We start from the raw sequence: 18,493 nt of genomic DNA on the forward strand, positions 1-18,493 counted from the left end.
TCTTAGAGGCAATGGGCCATTTATGAATCAGCACTGCTAATGACACAGAAGAGTGGAGTATGAAATAGCTGCAGTGATGTAAGGAGTCACTGCTGCCGTCTGCACCTTATGGACTTGTGATGTTTTGAAACTCAGCCTCTCTAACTTTCCCTAGAACAAGCAACAGCTGCAGAAATCCAGTACAAGAGGGTCATGGATCTGGGGTGGTCACCAATGTTGCATTCATTGTCGACTAGATTAATCCTAATGAGTAAATAATGCCTGAACTCCGAGGGAACCATGCCTTGGGATGAATGGTGAGAGCATTGCTCATAATTGATCAATATGGTTGGGCTCCAGATAATTGGGGCAAGCCAGTCCTCTTGATCTTATTTACTCCCTCTGGCTTGAGACCACTCAGACCCGGGGCGACACTGATATATCCATCTTTGGTCATGATTCCACTTCTAAGGTCCAGATGTGAATTAACAAGTTTCTGGTATTTCCACATGGATACCTCATTGACACCTCATCTTTCTCACCTGCATACTTCATCTTCATTAATGGCATTATCAACTGCTTGTTTGCCCAAGTTACAAACTTCACGTTTCTACTTCTCTATTAAACAGTTCACATACTATGGTTTTCAAGTTTTGTCCTTTTTATTTCAAAGTGTCTTAAGCATCTTCCTTCCTCCAGCCTTTTGCTGCCACTCTCCCGGCTCAGGCTGTAGTCAGCTCTCCCTGGTTTCACCAGTTCTAGTGGCTTCTCTCCAGTTCAATCTTCACATTGTTACTAAAATTACTCTTCTAAGATTCGGACTAATCATGACATTTCTTCTGACAAACCTTTAGTGACTGCTTAGCCCACATAATAGGATCCAAACTTAAGAACATGATAAAAGACCCAAAATCTGTCCCCAAGCCTTTTTTCCCACTGGACTTATTTCCTCTGACACACCTATGTTCCAGATACAGCAATTAATTTCATGTTCTCAGAATGTGTCCTTTATTCATGTCTTCGTGCCTTTGCTTAAGAAATCCTCTTCCACCCCTTTGTCATCTGGCAGCATGAGTCACAATGAAAGTCTTATTTCTTAGACTCCCTTTGTTCTATAGGTTTTCATGTGAACTTGGGTTTCTACCACTGATCATTGCTTGTCCTGGGCTGTACTGTCTTGTACATGCTCTGTCTCCTTCACTTGACTCTCAAATGCCTTGAGGGCACTGGAACACATGAGCTTGTAGCACTCAACAAATGTTTGTGCATTTACTCATTTTCTATTTAAGAAGGTACAAACATTATGAGGCCACTCTAGCCAAAAGCATCATAGTTCTGACTGTTCCATGGGCTGGACATTTTAATTTCTGAATTGAGACTCTTTTTTATAATTGAGATTCTTTTTATCACCAGAATTTTATTATCTGAGGATGACTAAAAAGTTACAAGTTTGCCCATGTCTTCAGCTTGAGGCATGGAAAGATTTCTTCCATAATGTTTAAAGATACTGTGAGAGATGAAAGTAAATTTGTGTTTTGATCACAATGTATATGTTATGCTTGTTCAACACATTGATTACACAGGAAAAGACAAAGTATTGGTACTCTGGTGTCTGTATAATGAGTGCTTTCTGATTTTTTTCCAGTTGAAGCAGAAAAATGGCTGAGAAAAAGGTATCTACTTGTGTCTTAGTTTTCTGAGAATTGAAATACTTGTGCTTTTGTTTATTGATATTAAAAATCAACTAAGACTATCTGAAGTGTGTATCCCACATCTAAGGTAGTCTCATATTTATGATGTGAATTGTAAATCCTTGTTTCATAAGGAAAATAGATTTATGAGAACAAGAAATTTAATTCAGTTATTGGTATCATAATAGATTAAGAAAAATAGCTTTTAAGAAAGCCGCATGGTTCTGGAATCACTATGATATGAAAATACTTAACAACTGGTATATTATCATGTTACCACATATATTAGAAAAACTGCTTTTATTCTGTAAATAATATGAATCATGAAATTGCTTGTCAAGTGAGGTTTGTTATAGTATAAATAGTTCATCCAGTTTTCTTAATTTCTAAATTCGCTAATGATTTTTAGAAATTGTCGACTCATCTTTGCATGACATATGTTACTTGCTACATGATGCCTATGAGCCATGACTTGAGAACAGCATACAATTTGTTCCAGTGACCCCCTATTTAATTAGTTGTCATCGAATGACCTGCATTTACAAAAAGAGTGCCTTTTTACATAAGTGATAGTTTATGATCGATAATTCTTTTTTATCATTTGCTGAATTAAGAGAAATACATTTTTCTAGTCTTTGTAATGCTGAGATTTTTGTATACTTGGTATCTTTATTAATGGCTGCCATGAAAAATGACTTAGAATATTTAATTTGATCAAACCTAATCCATTAGACAGACGAGGCATCTTGGACTGCTTGGGTTCAAATTCTGACTCTGCCCATTATTTTTTTTTTTAAAGCTTTAGCTGAGGATATGTGTATTGATTTTAGAGAGAGAGGAATGGAGAGGGGAGGAGGGAGAGAGAGAGAGACAGAGAGAGAAACACCAATGTAAGAGAGAAACATTGATGTGATATGACAAGAGATTTAATAGACCTGACCTACCCAACCTAACCTTTTTCTTCCCCCACTCTAGGTTTGGAAGCTTCTTTTTTTGGGGGGGGAGGTTTCACAGAATGAAGAAGAAATAAAGAAAAACAAAACAAGTGGGTCTAAGCCAGAGGTTATAAACTCTAACTCTGTACAGGCTAATGCCTATAGTAAAAAGTGAAAGTGAAATAAAATAGGCAGGGAGTAATTACAGGGTGGGCACTGTGGCCAAGCGGAGGGAGCAAGCCCATCTCTTGGGAACCCATGGGTCAGCTCCAACCAGTTGTAATCATGGGGGAATCCAGGAGCAGGGCTGCCACATCTTTAAACTTTTCAAACATCCAAATCTGGTGTTGTGTGTGTGTGTGAGAGTATGTTTATGTGTATGCATAATATTGTGTTATGTGTGTGTGCATTTCTGGGTGTTAAATTCCTTGATTTTGAAAACACTATCGTGTCAAACAAAGCCCATCTGGAGGCCACAGTCTATTATCTCAACCACGACTGGGGCAGGAGATTTTAATGGCATTTGGAGGAGGAGTAGAAGAAGCTGTGGTGTATTTGTGACAGAAAGGAAAGAAAAAAGAGAGCTTTTAGGAGTGTGTCTATAAAGCTTCTTCAGCATACTCAGGAAAATCTAGTCAAGGACAGTATTTTAAAAACAGTATAGGTTGCTGGACTGTGTCCTTTGCTCACAGTTCTACAAGTGCCACATCCCCCCCCCCCCCACTCCACCCCATAAACTACAGAGGGTGATTTTGTCATCCTACATTGTATCTGAGCTACTTGTTCTCAAGGCAAGTAATTTTTTCTTTAACTTGTTAGTGAAGGAAAAAGGAAATAAGACTTTCATTGTGACTCATGCTACGAGGTGAATCAATATCTTCATCCCTTGTGGTTAAAAAACTTCCATAAAGGACAACATGGATGTTAACTTTCAAAAATTATTAAAAAGAAACTCTAATGATTGTGGCTAGATTATAGCAAATCTGCTTTATTAGCAAAGGAAGACTGAATAGAAGGTTATGACAACATTGGCAGAAGTTGGTTTCAGCCAGGATAGAATCGTATGGGGTCTGGAAAACCTCCAATACCAAAGGATGTTTTTTCTCCAGTCACAAGTTCCACTACTTGGCCACTGAACCCTTTTTGATATCAGACTTGGCGACGACTCTCCTGGCATGTCCTTTTTTTTTTTTTTTTTTTAAATAACTACTCCAGACACTACACAGAAAAATTAACTCAAAATGGATTAAACACTCAAATATAAGACCTGAAACAATAAGATAAATAGAAGAAAACATAGGCACTACATTTAAGAATCTCGGTCTCAGAGGGGCCTTGTGAACTTGACTCCAAAGGCAAGGGCAATAAAACAAAAAGAAAGGAATGAGACTACATCAAACTAAAAAGCTTCTGCACACCAAAAGAAACCACCAACAAAACAAGAACCCAACCAATGGAATGGAGAAGATATTTGTAAATGATATCTCCAATAAGGGGCTAATGTCTAAAATAAATCAAGAACTTACATCATTCGACAACAAAAAAACCAAAATGATCCAAGTAAAATCAGCAGAGGACTAGAACAGAAGATGTACAGATGGCCAACAGATACATGAAAAAATGCTCGCCATTGCTAGCTGTGAAATGCAAATCGAAAACACAACGAGACACCACCTCACACATCATTAGAATGGCTGTTCTCAAGACGGAGAAGATGTGAAGAAGGGGAAACTCAGACATGGCTGGTGGGAAGGTAAATTGCTGCCATCACTATGGAAAACGGTATGGAGGTTCCTTGAAATTAAGCACAGAGCTACTATATGACCCAGTGATCCCTCTTCTGGATATCTATACACAAGAAAAATTGAAGGCATTTTTTCTTAAAGATATATGTATCCCTATGTTAACTTCAGCATTCTAGTCAAGCAGTCTGAGGAATAATTCTTACCTGTTAGTGGGCTGCGACCGAGTTCTTTCCCCTTCAGCACATTAGAGAGAAGTGATGAGGTGAGTGTTTCTCAAACTTTAATGTGCAGATGAATCCCCTGCGGGGGATGTTGCAAATTGGCCTGGACTGTGGCTTGAAATTTTGCCTTTTTAACAAGCTCCCAGGTGAAGCCTTAGCACAATCAGCAGCAAAAATACCCCCTTAAGGCTGAATATAGAGAATTTGGTGTATGGATGTAGAGGATGTCTGTCTTTCTGACCCGCACAGCCTCCATTTCCCCCTTCTGGCAGTGGCAGACTGACTTTCCTTTGAAGGGAACATTTCTTCTCCACAATTCTTTCCCGTAGGTCTATTAGCTGCAATAGACTTGGACATGTGACTCAAGCCTGGCCAATGAGCACAAGTGAGCAGGTGGCCCAAGTAACTCGGTGATTTTTAGACTGGGCTTTAACTAGTGCTCCTTGGAAAGAGGCGTTCTTTCAGGTTGTGAAACTTGGAGCTTCCAGTGACCATCATTAAAGGGGTGTCTGCCTGAGCATGAAACCAACACAGAGAAAGCAGATCTAAGGTTTGGAAAAAGAAAGATTCTTAATGACATCTTTTGAGAGCTTAGATCCAGAGTTAGGAAAATAAAGATTCTTAATAACATCTTTTGAGTGCCTGGATCCATCCATACCTGAGGCAGATATTCCTGCCTGGTTGGTTACTTGAGTCAATAAGTTTGTCTTTATGTTTAGCCAATTTGATTTGAGTTTTTGTCACTTGCAACAGATAGCCTTCTGCTAATACAGTAGTGCTAGAGCCTGACACGCAGCAGGAATTCAGCAGATAACTGTGGCCCTTTCTTCACAATTTTCTCTGGTTGTATTGAGCAGTATATATACTACATTTCTGTACAAACAAGGGATGGTGATATATATATGTAAATTTTCCCCAGAGAAGAAGAAACAATCTGAAACCATCAATCAGATGACAAGCAATTTTATTTTGCAAAACAATCACTATACAGCAACAAATACATTTGCAAATTTTGATTGAAAAACATGAACTAACTACAACCAGCCATTGAAGAAATGCCTTTCTATGGTAACAGGCTCTAGAATTATCAGAAGAAAGAAACCCCCCACAGATTTGGAGTGGAGTGTTGGAACCTTGGAATCCCAGCATACAGAGTATACTTTTTGTTGATTTTTTTTCTTTTTGCTAAAGTTGAAGTAGATCTTAATGATTGATATTTTTTTAAATTTAAAAATAACCTTTTTCCTGCAGAGGGACTTGGTCTCAACCTACACAAGGAGGCTAAGAATCCTAGGCCTAAATGAAGAAACATCAATGCTGACTTGAGCATGTCTGTTTTTTGAAGGAATGCCTAGCATTTGCTTTTCCAAGCCATGAATCTAGGTGTTTTTTTTTTTTTCTTGGCTACTAAGACCATGAATTGTTTATTTGCCACCCTTTTGTAGCATGAACAATGTGAGAAAAACTATCATTGTCCCTATGTCAGAATCAGCCACATTGAGATTATTTAATGATACTGACGTGATGTTACTATATTTGGTGGAGGGTCTCATTTCCTACTGCATGACTAAATGAGCATCTGGAGAAGGCCAGCTCCCACCGGTACAGTCTTCCATTTAACAGAGTTCTCTCTTTACCCTTCTTCAGCCATACCTAGCTGGTGTCACACAGGTGTCTCGCTTGGGGGTGGGATTTCAGCCCATCATCCTGCTGGAACTCAGCAGGAGAATCCAGAGAGAGTTGGTTCCTAAGTGAACATGGCCTTTGAAACTCAGCATAAGCTCGGATCGTTCCTGCATCGTTGTAAGGTATCCAATTCTTGGTTGCAGGCGACCCAGAGAGGGTGAGTTCATTGAAGAAGCTGGCCTTTTAACTCTTCATAGCTCTGGATTACTTGTATATTCTTAAACAGGTTCTCAAAGGCTAAAGCCAGAGAGAAACTGGCATTAAGAGATCTAGAATTATAACTATGAAGCTTTAATTTCTAGATCAGCGTATGGATGTCCCCACAAGAGTGGTGTTCAAAAAGCTTAATTTGTGTCGTTAGTCTTGAGAGCGAAGGCAAGATGGGCTCCACCACTTGTCCCCATAAGAAGACATTTGTCCTGTGTGTCTCTCTCTTTCCTTGGTACAAATTATCAGGCTGTCGTTGCTCTTAACTTTATAGAGAACCACACTTCCATACAAAGAGAGAGATTTATTCATTATAATTTTGCTGTAGTTTGAAATAAACATTTGTTTTAATGCCAAATCTAGTAACTCCATGCTTTATATCATCTTTATTTTGGGCATGTATTATTAAGAAACTGAATTGTAATATGCAGAGTATGTTTACTTATTCTTAACTCTTATAAAAAACTTAACCCAAGTTGAAAAAAATATGTGTTTCACCTGTTAAAACTGTTCTAACCAGCTGTTAACTTCTTTCTCTAGAACCTCAATCACTATCTAACACTACCAAACACATAAGAAATACCGTAAGTCTCCATATAACTATTCTTTCTTCTCCTATTTTCTGGTGCATTTCAAGGGAAGCTTTTGGATAAAATGCCCAAATTGGTCAAATCAAACCTCACAGCAATTATTAGGCAGAACATAAACACAACTGCAGCGCTACTCAGCAGTTTTTCTCCTTCTGACTGTTGTGTAAAGTAACCAATTTATAAATGATTTCTGACATGTTTGCCCATGTAAGACCTCTTAGTTGAGAATGAATGGTGCATATTTGCTCCTACAGTTTCTTTTGTGGAAGTTACATTGGTTCCAATATTCAATAAGTCACAAAATGTCACCGTGTCCCTGTCATTGCATCCTGTGGATTCTTTCTTGGATGTTACTATACTCCCTTTTTGCCTCGTCCATGCTTGTCATTTCTTCCTTTATATTCAGGAATTGATTTGGCTCAAAGGAATCTAATACCTACCAGATCATTTGCTTGTAACTGTTCAAATCCAACCTTACCAGCCCTGAGCAAGAAAAGGAATAGATAAAACAGTAAAGAGTATCCACCTAGCCTGGTAATGCATTGCCTCATTTGGGCCATTGACTACTTCATTGTTTCTTCAAGAGTCTAAAATGAATGATTTGCGAGAGGACTTAATTAATTGATTTGGGATTTCTTAACTGTATATAAAGTCAAAACAGTATTACCTACTGATATAATTTGATCTTGATATCGGTATCTCAAATATTTTGTAGCTATAGCTTCTCAAAGAACTGTATTTTTCCTTTCTGATCAAGGGATCTTTACTTTGGGTAAGGAAGCCAAATATCTTCTCCCAGACAATGTAATAAGCAGGTACTTGTTTGGGAGAACGGGACAACCAGTCCCAAACTCCCACTGTGAGTTTCAACTTTAGCAAATGAAAAAAAAAGAAAGAAAGAAGTCTTAGTTAAGTCTTTCATGGATGATTACAGAAATAAAACCCAAACTATTCCATGACTCAAAATAATTTAAATCCATAATCTTAAACTGACAATCTGTAAACCCTTTTATGTATAACTGGTCCCACCCCCACAAACTCCATGTTGGTGAAAGCAAAGAAAAATAAATTTTTCTAGCATCATGGGAGAGACTTGTATCTGGCACTAAAACAGGGTTACAGCTTTGAGTTGTTACAGAAGGCAACTTCATGCTAAAACTTTTTGTCTTTTTTAATGTATTTTTTTTAAATAGGGAAAGAACCCTGCTAACATCTACTTTCACATACCTAAAATTGCAACACCAAAGGGTGCAGGAGACACAGATACTGTGAATAAGGAAGTATAATATTCAAGTATATGAGGAAGTATCACAAATGGCCACAGAGAAATATATATATATATTTATATCTATAATACTGTATCAAACAGATGGAAAGGGGGTGTGAAACTGGTAGTGTGGACACAAATCTAGCGGATCAACTGACATTCTAATCAGACACGAGTCCGTCCTAAGGAAAGCGCCAGAGCAGTTTTACACCACGTCCTCAACCGCAGCTCAAATGCTTCGTTCCTATTTTTTAATTAGTTAAATAATTTACTGAATTGACTTATACTCTGATATAATCATCCAGGTCCCAAATGTTAATAACTTAATTGAATCTTTCTTCCCATTTATACAAAATAACACTTAAAAAAAAAAACAAACAACTCATTTCTTACATGCTCTTCCCTTCCTGCCATCAGACTCCTTGATTGACTTCAATCTGGAATAAGTTACAATGGGCAGCTTTGACCTTTTCGCCCACGGACAGGATAGTGAAATGAGCAGCTTGGATTTTAACAAGGCCTTTCAGAATGTAGTGGATAGCCTTCAGGCACATGAAAGGTAAAAATGCAATTTTTTCAAATGATAATACTCCATGCAAAACAGAGCAGAGCAAAAATAATCGTCCAATTGTACGTATGTAAAGCCAGTGTCTTCCTGTTGCAAATGGAAATCAAGTCAATTTCTGCATATGCTATTCATTTTTTTTTATAAAATTGTAACAATTAATAGAGTTTGGGAAGGACATTATTTATTTTATGGTATGTAAAGAATAAACATAACACCTGCTCAGAGCCCACTCCTGCCAAGAGCTCATGCCTAAATATTGTTACTTCAATGCTAAAGGAGAAATATTCACAAGCCCTGCTTAGCCAGTGCAGCAGTGACGTCCTCGGCCAGAGTCGCAAGCTGAGGGGATTCGAGCAGGTTGATGCTTCCGGAAGAGGAGACGTTGCTCAGTCGTCGGGGGGAGGCCACGCTGGATCTGCCTGGGGACTGCGTGATGATCTCAGCCCCGTGGTCCACACGGGCCTTAGCATGCTCTCTGAAGTTCAGCTTTTGGCTGTCAATCTGTTCAAGACAAGCATCAGTCCTTGTTAACTCAGACATCTTCACTGACCCCTAGATGTTTCTCTCTATCCCAGAGCTAATGTGAATGTCACTCGCATGCACTCTGCCATCCTTACTTGCTATTATTACTCAGGTCTTCAGTCTGGGGCCCATATTGATGAGGGGTATTACAAAACCATTGAAAAAAAAAAGACAAGATCAGCTCATGACCTCGTTTCTTACCTTGACATTACCACCTCCAGGGACGTGGTGAGCATTGTCAAGCGAACCAACTTTAGCTTGGGCCTTTTCTTTGAAATCCAGTTTTACACTCTCAATTTTCACACGCCCACCACCTATGAGAGGAGAAAGGCTTTTAAATGTCTTGCTAAAATTACATCTTATATTTGTGGTGATTATTTCCCCAAAATTATTATAGTAGATAGACCATTGTAAACCACAAACTTAATTAACTCTGCTACACCTCTGACCATAGGCGGGAAAAAAAATCTTTTAAAATTTCTAGTCCGCACCATTTTCCCTATATTATACAAGATAATTACATCCTTTTGTACCATTATATGGATTGCTTTACATATTAATACCCTTTTCTACCCAATCTAACCTACAATATTAGAAGTGTTTTATCTATATAATACTCTAAAACTAACACAGTTGTCAAGGAACATGTGTAAAGGACCCATGGACAAAGCCAAAGGCAGGCAGGACTGATGGTGGGAGGTGGAGGTGGGGTGGGGTGGGAGAAAGCGGCGGCAGGAAAATGGAGACAACTGTACTTGAACAACAATTTTTAAAAAATGTGCTACTGTATCCTTTCTAAAACTTGGGAGAGTTAGACTCTTCTTCCAGAAGGAACAAATTGCATTGAGATGAAGCGCTTTATTCCTCTTCATGGCACTATAGGTCACTTGTATAAAGAACTACCAGGCTAGAAAGGGTGTGAATATATGCGTATGGATCCATTTGCATATTTTCAACACTGGTAGTTTGACAGATAAAACAGGAGTCAGGAGCTAAGTTTTTAATACTCATAAGCTTTAAGAACGTCCCGTTTTAATTAGTAGATGGAGTAATAGGAGATCACATTCTTGTACAGATGTCCTAAGACCTATCTGATATTGACTTTGATCTAATAATATTAAGACAGAGTTTGGACCATGACATTCCCCCAACTGCTAATTAGTCTGAAAGTCAAGGATCTGCTGATAGACAGCACTACATTCCACCCTTGAGCATGGTCTCCCAGTCTCTGCATGCCTTTCTGCCTCTCTCAAGCTTGTGCATGCAAGGAGTCTACACCGGAAAGGTATCTGTTGTCTTTCAGTCTGCCCTTGAGCACAAATGAGCATCTGCTGATGTCTTTGATCTGGTAAAAAAGCTGGATTAGACTTCTTTACCCATCTCCACCTAAGAGTTGCTTTCAAGTTGCTTTCACTTTCATTAGCAACTTGTCCAAATGAAGAAGCCCAAATTTCTAACTTAGGTTTCTCCCAATAAAAGCATGAAGTACCAGGATTTTGAAATGTCCTTCTAATTAGGTACTCTGCAACAACAAAAACTCTGCTTGTCAATTTCTTGAATCCAATTTAATATTTCTCAGACGACTAAGATGTATTTACTTACCTGGCCTGTGGCGGATGTTCTTCAGAGAGCCACATTTGGATGTCACGTGACTTAGGTCTATCTTCTTAGTAACAATCTGTACCTGTGCGAATCACATAAAATACGCTTAAAATAGTACAGACATGCACAAACCCCCTAAGCACACACATAAAATCTAGAAACACATCCACACTCAACACACTACCACATATCCAGGAACCCAAACTGAAGTACAAACATACATAGGAAAACATACTCTCCCATATGCCGTTCTACTTGTTTGGTTGGAAAGAAGGACCCGAGTGAAAGAAAAGCCTAGAATAGAAGATTTTATTAGAAAACAGATCATGCCACAAGCAGATAGAAAGACCTGGATTAATAAGGCAAGAACGAAGCCACACCGTGTAAAACCTTCCTCTAAGCAAAGAGCCAAGTGAAGAGATAAATCATTCTTCCCAAGGTGAGTTTTACATAAAGGTGCCCAACATTGCTCATAGATGCAAGAAGAACAACATTGTTCTAAGAAGAAGAAAGCTGTAAACATGCTTTTCTAAAACATTATTGTCATGCCTTAGTCAAATGGAATTTTTCTTGTGCACCAAATTATTCATCGATAGCAACATTTGTTTTCTTTCTGTGTATTATTGAAATTCTCTCCTCTCCCAATGTTTAAAACAGTGCTTCTCCAAGTGTGGGTCACTGTCCATTTGCATCAGAAGCACATGGGAATTACTGAATTGGACACTGGGGAAATGGGGCCAGGGAATCTGCATATTTGAATAAGTGATTCTTCTCTAGAGGAAAATTGAAGACTCTTGTTTTGAAGGCTGGGAGCTCCCTTACTTGTTTGAAGTTTGTGAGTTATCTCAATTTGTCCTTTTCCACTTAGGTGTTTTGACCAGCAGCACCTGCAGTGGCGGTAGCTGGGTATGCCTTCTGATCCCCTCAAGTTATTTGATAGGACTGCCGCTTTCTGTCAGAGTACCAGGCGGTGAGCCCTCACAGTCAGGGCAACAGGGAAGAGGGCCACCGTGCCCATGGAAACACTGGTGCTGAGGCTTAGCCCAGTGCCTCTGGAGAAGCCCAGCAAACCTTGCTATGGATTTCCCACGGCAGTGAATGTTTATGCTTGGTAGATCTACTTTGAAGATCAAGTGACGATTCCTGGTAGAAGTCACTTGCTCATCTCTCCTTTCACTGATTCATTCCATCTATGCCCAGTTGAGCAGCAAGGAGCCAAGAATTATTAGACAGGCGAGAATTTTGGTCTTGGTACTTTAAATTACTGGGGTCCCAGATGGCCAGAGCCTGAAGTTCAGGTGACAGGATCTGGCTTGAGTTTACCTGTTTCAACTCTGCCTCAACTACATTTGAGAGACATGGATTCATCTTTCCCTTTCTCTCATAGGATATTCTTTCCACTCAGTTTAAGAGATAGGAAAAATGCCATTAAGCCACGTACACTGGGAACTTGAATCCTCTCACTTTGAATTACAGATGAACCATGCTTCAGCAGTTTTGTGTTGTTCCAAGTAATATCTAACTCTCATGAATAATGAAGCACAAAAGACTGACATTACACACTGGGTGTTTTCAACTCGACCAGTCTTTGCCTCAGGAGTAACTCCAATGGAGCAGGAAAAGTGTGTGCCCAGGTGACTTTTGCAGGGGAACAGAGACAGCATGAGGAAATACCTTGGGGCCAGAGGCCAGCAAGCACAATTGGCAAGTGATGTGGGTTTTCCATCCCCCTGAAAATCATGGTGTACCCCATTAAGGTCTGGTTATTCAACTGAAAGCGAGATGTTCACTGATGATCTTAGAGGGAAGGGTGGAAAACCCATCACCGAAGACGCAAGGCTGACAAGCTCCCAGGTGAAGGGGACGCGTGGCGCAGCAACGAGAAGGGGCGGTGTGTGGGGAAGGAGGCAGGAGAGGACACAGGGTGCTGGCTGTGCAGGTGGCTCCGCACAACCAGGGCGGCTTTCCACCGGAAGCTTCTACTTACATTTCCGCCCCCAGCAGAATGTTTGATGTTATCCTTGGAACCACATCTGGACTGAACCTTGCTAAAATCGATCTTCTTGTTTAAAATCCTAACCTAAAAGGAATTGGAGGTAACTTCACTGTGCATTTTTGTTTCAACATGCTGGGTACAGGGAACCAGAAGAGGCTCCACACGCCCTTCCACCTACACACTCATTTAAGAGAACAAACTAACACTGGAATCGAAGAGCAGATCTAGCATATAAAAACGACCTTCTCTTGTCCTGTACTCCCAAGGGCCAAATGCTCCAGAGCCTTAGGCAGCTGTAATCTGGAAGCAATTAGAGGAATAGAAAAATAAAACCTGGGTCATCTGTAAGGAGGAGGCTCCCAATACTGTGGACAACACGGGAACTCTAGTTCGCTCTGTGGAAGGTCCAAAAGTATAGTTCAGTGTAGTCCAGGCCAGGATCCTGAAGGATACACCAGTGCCCTATCTGCCCCACCTTACGCCCGACAGTGTCAGTCATTACCATTGTGGATCATCCTGTGCACTTGACTTAAATATAGCATGGTCTAGTGAATGCTACAGGTGAGGGTCCTCATTTGTGCAGGGAAGGAAGCCCCTGGTTTCCTAAGAGGGTCAACAAGGAGTCTCTGGGCCTCCTCTGTGGAAAGGGCATATGAATCCCCTATAGGTGTGGCTCAGTGGCCTATCGGAAGGCCTCTCTCTGACAGCTGCTCATCAACAGCCATTATCCTTAGATGTGGGCGTGGAAGCCTTCTTTCCATTTTTAAAGGGGAGAAAACCAAAGAACTTCAGTCAGCTGACTTGTGCTCATCATGCAGTCCAGACCTCAGTTGGTCCGACAGATCTGAGGTTAGGTGTTTTATTTCTATTTTCAGAAAGTCCAGTATTCATCTGGAAGACAATAGCAAATCCAGATCTGGACAAATATTACTCTGGTGTAATGTAATGTGCAAAGTAATAACTCTTGTAACTTCTTTCATTCTCTTTCAAGAATTCATGTCTTTTGAATTCTGCATGTCTTAGAGGGCAGATAAGTAAAGTTAGAAAGAAAGGTTTATATTTGTTGTTGTTTGGTGGTTGGTTTTACTTTGTCTAAAATGACTAATTTCTTCCTCTCCCCCAATAGCTAAAGAGAAATCATGTTTTCAATGCTTTGGGGGACAATTTATCTTCTTATTTAAAAAAATCTAAATAAAATGATCCCAGATATTCAGCCATGTCCCTGAATAGTATCACATCTCTTGGTGTTTTAGAAAAGGATACTGATTCAAGAGGACATGAATCCTGACTATTTTTAACTAGACAAAACTTAAACTGCAGTGCCTGCTTAACTAACATTGACAAGATCGCTGTCCCTTATAGGGAAACATCGTCAACAACTCTCATTGACACCCCAAGGGAAGAGCCTCTTGTCAAAATCTGAATTCAGGAGACGTGATGATTGGGCCCCTCTTTAGGGCATAAGAACCATTCCAGTTTTATAAAAGGGTGGGGGAATGTATCACACAGTTTCTATCTAACAGTAAGTGTAGACTCATTCCAGGAATTTCATATAAACTGAGATGCACATACCTTTAAGTCAACAAAAGCCTTTACATTTCAAACTACATAAATTAATTTTAAAAAGAAAATAGTTTTCATTTATTATTTCTAATAGTAATACTTACAATTTTTATCCACAAAGAACGAATTATTTTGGCAATGAAACAGAATTCATCTAAGCCGTTTTTTTCCTCATACTCAGGGATGTACAGGGTCTCTAACTGCATTTTTGAATTTTAAATTAGGGATCAGTAGGATACCAATCAAGTGGCTCATTACAAATGAGCCACCAAATGTTAAATGTGATTCACTTGTTGCAAAAATGGAAACTCCAAATTCAGTTGCATGAATCTGACTCTAACATTTAATCAACTTTTTGACAATTTTATGATTTCCAAAACAAATCACTGAAACCCAAAAGGGTCATACCCATTGCTAGCATAATTTAGAGGTAATTCAAATCTTACAATCCTAAAGCTTACAGGTTGACTCCTGTTCATTTTTCACAGATTTTCTAGAGTCATAGACTTCCTAGTGAGACAACCAGCTGGCCTCGTCAGTGGTGGACTTTCTCAGCTAGGTCCGCTCAGTCTGCAAGCGAAGCAGACCTCTGACGTGCATTAACGGCACACTCTCGACATATCTCCATGCTTGCAATAGTGTCACAGTATATTGCTTGTGTCTAAACTTTAGACTCTAAAGTGAGGCAAGTGTGACACTCACCATCTCGCCTGACGGTTGAATAGACAAAACAAAACCCCATTGGGTAGTGGATGCTTGATGATCATTGTGATTTACCCTCTAGCGCCTGAGCACTCACCTCGTCTGTGTGATGCACATTTATGCCTTTGAAAAATTATAAAATACTTCATCCTAAAGATCTCTAGGACCATTTACAATAATTTATACTTAGAGAGTTAAGCCCACAAATACCAGCACTTCTCACAAACCACTCCATAAAATAGGAAAAAAAGGTGGCTGCTGTGTAGGATAAAGTTTTATTCTAAATTAATTTTTCTTTTTAAATAAGTTGAATTTTAACTATCTCTGTTGTATCAATGGATCTAAATAAAATTATTTTTCTTTGGAAAAATTTTCATTAAACTTTTGTTTCCCTAAAAGTCTGCGTAAACAGAAAAATATTTAAAAATCTTAGAGGCTATCTAAAAATATACCAAACTTATATTTGGCAAATTAACTAATTTTCTATATTCATGATATGGAAGAAAAAATATTTGAATAATCATTAGCCCAAATTACTCTAGAACACGTTTTAATCTTTGTCCATTTCTTTCATCAAAAGTTGTACTTGCACTATTAATGCAGAAAAGGTGATGGAAAGAGTGATAATCTTTTCTCCTGCATAACTCACTGGAAGTGAAATGTTCCTGCGAAATGAAGCTTCCTAAAGCTCTGCCTTATTCAAAATTCTCTCCAACCCCCTATTTCCTATTAAGTGCATCAGAATTCCTTAGCCAGGCAGCCAGGGTTCTCTGCAATACTGAGTTTTGAGTCCTCTCTTAACACTGTACATTTGGGCCAGGCTGTCTTACAGCTCATACTTTAAGGGCCTTTGTTATGTTGTTATCTCTTGTTAGGCAAGTCTGTAAACAGACCATCCTTCAGGGCTCAGCCTAATCCCTCCCACCACAGTGGAAGGCTGGCAAAAAGGGATTTTAGTATCATGGGCAAATAGTGGTGACTTGTTTGCGTACACAGTTGACTTTTCATTCACATAAAGAGTCATATAAGCATGAAGAGTTATAAAAGTTAGGTTAATGTAACTGAATAATTAATCAGAATGATTGTATTTTATTTTTTACTAATTCTATCTATTACACCACCATGCTAGGGAAGAACAGGGCAATTACTTTCTGGATAGTCCTGGGGAGACTCTCGTTGGGTTTTTATCATGATGATTCAATAGAAATGATTGGCCTCTGTACTCTCTCTGCATACAGGTTTAACTGCGCCTTCAGAGGAAGTAATTTTTCCCCCACATGGGATTATTCTAAGAAAGGACAGGAGGAAAAAAATGCAGGATATTACTGTAAGCAAGAATTAATCTCTTACTAAAGATCAAAAATACAGAACAGGTAAAATGGAAAAAAAAATACAATCCTAACTTACAGTTTTTAGTAAAACAATTTATATTGTAGACCAGGGACATTAATCTCAACGTCAGCTTGAATTTCTTAAGCAATGGGACCTTGTTTGTTTTTTTAACTTGACACTCTGATGCTGTTTTTTTTTTTTTTTTTTTTTTTAACAAAAGACCCACATGTCATCTCAAGACAGTGCGATAGGGAGTATAACCGGGGGTCCGAAACTTTGGGTTCTGTCCTCAGCTCTCTCACATGCAGCACTAGGGTCTTCAGGCCTCCTCTACGTACGGCCCTCAACTGCAACATCTTTTCTTTCTTCTTCCACCCAAGGCGGTCTTAGAAAGAATACTTTATTTTTTAAGGGTAGTGAACAATGACACTCAACTGACTTCCCCTCAGCTTTACAGGGGATTAAGCTTTTCCTTTGGGCTTGCATCATTTCACAGGAGTGTTTATTACCATGGAGTCTTCCTTTGTCCCTGCATTATAATAAGTATCTCAAAAGTATTTCTCTCTCAAAAGTATTTCCCACCCCACAGCACCAAATTTTAATAAAATCTATCCAGCCTCTGTAGAGTCCTGGGGTATCATGTGTTAAAAGAAAAATATAACTCCATCAGATACTCCTGAAGGTCACAAGTTCCCTGGAACAGACGACATTTTTCAAAGACTTATCTGTTAACAACCCTGTGCTCTGGTAAATATACATAAAAATATACACATTTTAGGGTACATTCTGAATCTTAATTAAGCCTGCATACACTAACTGACATTTTAAAAACTAAGTGTATCAAATATAAACAATAAATGTGGTCGAATACACAAACAGAAAATAATAGTTTATGTCAAAACATACAATTCCCCAGAACTCTGGAGAAGGATCAGTTGGGGCCAACTTTTCCCATGTAGGCCGTTTTATAAGACACAGAAAGTAGAACCACAATAAAAAAACTTTGGGGTAAGTACTGAAAAATTTGGAAAAAACTTTTTGGTGGCATCAACGTTGAGTTCAGTCATTAGACCCATTGTTAAACTTTTTAAACCGTTTCTCAATGGGCGTTGTGAGGAAAGTTATGAACACAATAGTCCTTGTGATTCAAAAAATTTAACAGATAAGTTCACTTGCTATAACTTCTCGATGTTGCATTTTTTTCTCTAGTTTAAATTTTTAAGAAATGTTATGGAATGGGGAACAAAGTTGTTCAAGGAAGTAACTTTAAAGCCCTTGTTGAGTTGTTTGAAAACAACCTGAGATTCAAGGCTGCCCGCATGTCGTTGCTTGGCTTGTAAATGAACAGCAAGCAAAAAAGGACTCTACGGTTTTCAATTTTGTGAACGCAATGCAGTAATTGTTTCATAGTTTTGAATAATCAGTATTTATGAAGCCTACCTCCAAAACTTTTTGTTACCCTACAAAAGTCACTTGAATTACAGTATACACGTTCTACTGCATAAAGACAGGGTCCATGATTTCAGTGGGCTTTCATATTGAGATAATGTTGACTTTGGTACTAAGAAACCCTTTGTCAATATATTTATTTCAGAAAACACCTATTTTTTTCATGCTGGGTTGACTGACAGTATTTTAAAGCTCATGGGGTATTTTATTATTCCTTTTACTTAGCACTTATTTGTAGCCCTAAGGAGATGAAAATAAATGGCTAGGAAAGAAAAGTAAATAAGAGCAAGATACTAAGGGGGACAAGAAAATAAGAACACCACTCTGTATTGCCCAGACTGATCACATTGTCTGATTCTCCTTTTGTCGGGCAGTACACAGTGGTGTCTTAGTAAATGTGTGATGAAAAATACACATACAAATGTGAAAAATCTAAAT

General features: G+C 38.9%; 1 protein-coding gene across 50 annotated transcripts in view; it reads right to left on the minus strand.

The window, feature by feature from the left end:
* Positions 1-5,518: 5,518 nt before the first annotated feature.
* MAP2 (microtubule associated protein 2) overlaps positions 5,519-18,493 on the minus strand; it is a 258,015-nt gene continuing 245,040 nt past the window's right edge. For 28 of the 50 annotated variants that reach the window (XM_028508541.2, XM_028508545.2, XM_036022942.1 and 25 more), the window contains 3 exons: positions 11,014-11,095; positions 9,613-9,725; positions 5,519-9,390 (listed from right to left, as the gene is read on the minus strand). In XM_028508541.2, coding sequence (XP_028364342.1) covers positions 9,175-9,390; positions 9,613-9,725; positions 11,014-11,095 — 411 coding nt within the window. In that variant the 3' untranslated portion in view covers positions 5,519-9,174. Of the gene's footprint in view, positions 9,391-9,612; positions 9,726-11,013; positions 11,096-13,000; positions 13,094-18,493 lie in introns of all 50 variants that reach the window. The other 22 variants (XM_036022921.1, XM_036022918.1, XM_036022925.1 and 19 more) reach the window with 1 other exon arrangement.

Source organism: Phyllostomus discolor, chromosome 4 (genome assembly GCF_004126475.2).
Source record: "Phyllostomus discolor isolate MPI-MPIP mPhyDis1 chromosome 4, mPhyDis1.pri.v3, whole genome shotgun sequence".
Taxonomy (NCBI): domain Eukaryota; kingdom Metazoa; phylum Chordata; class Mammalia; order Chiroptera; family Phyllostomidae; genus Phyllostomus; species Phyllostomus discolor.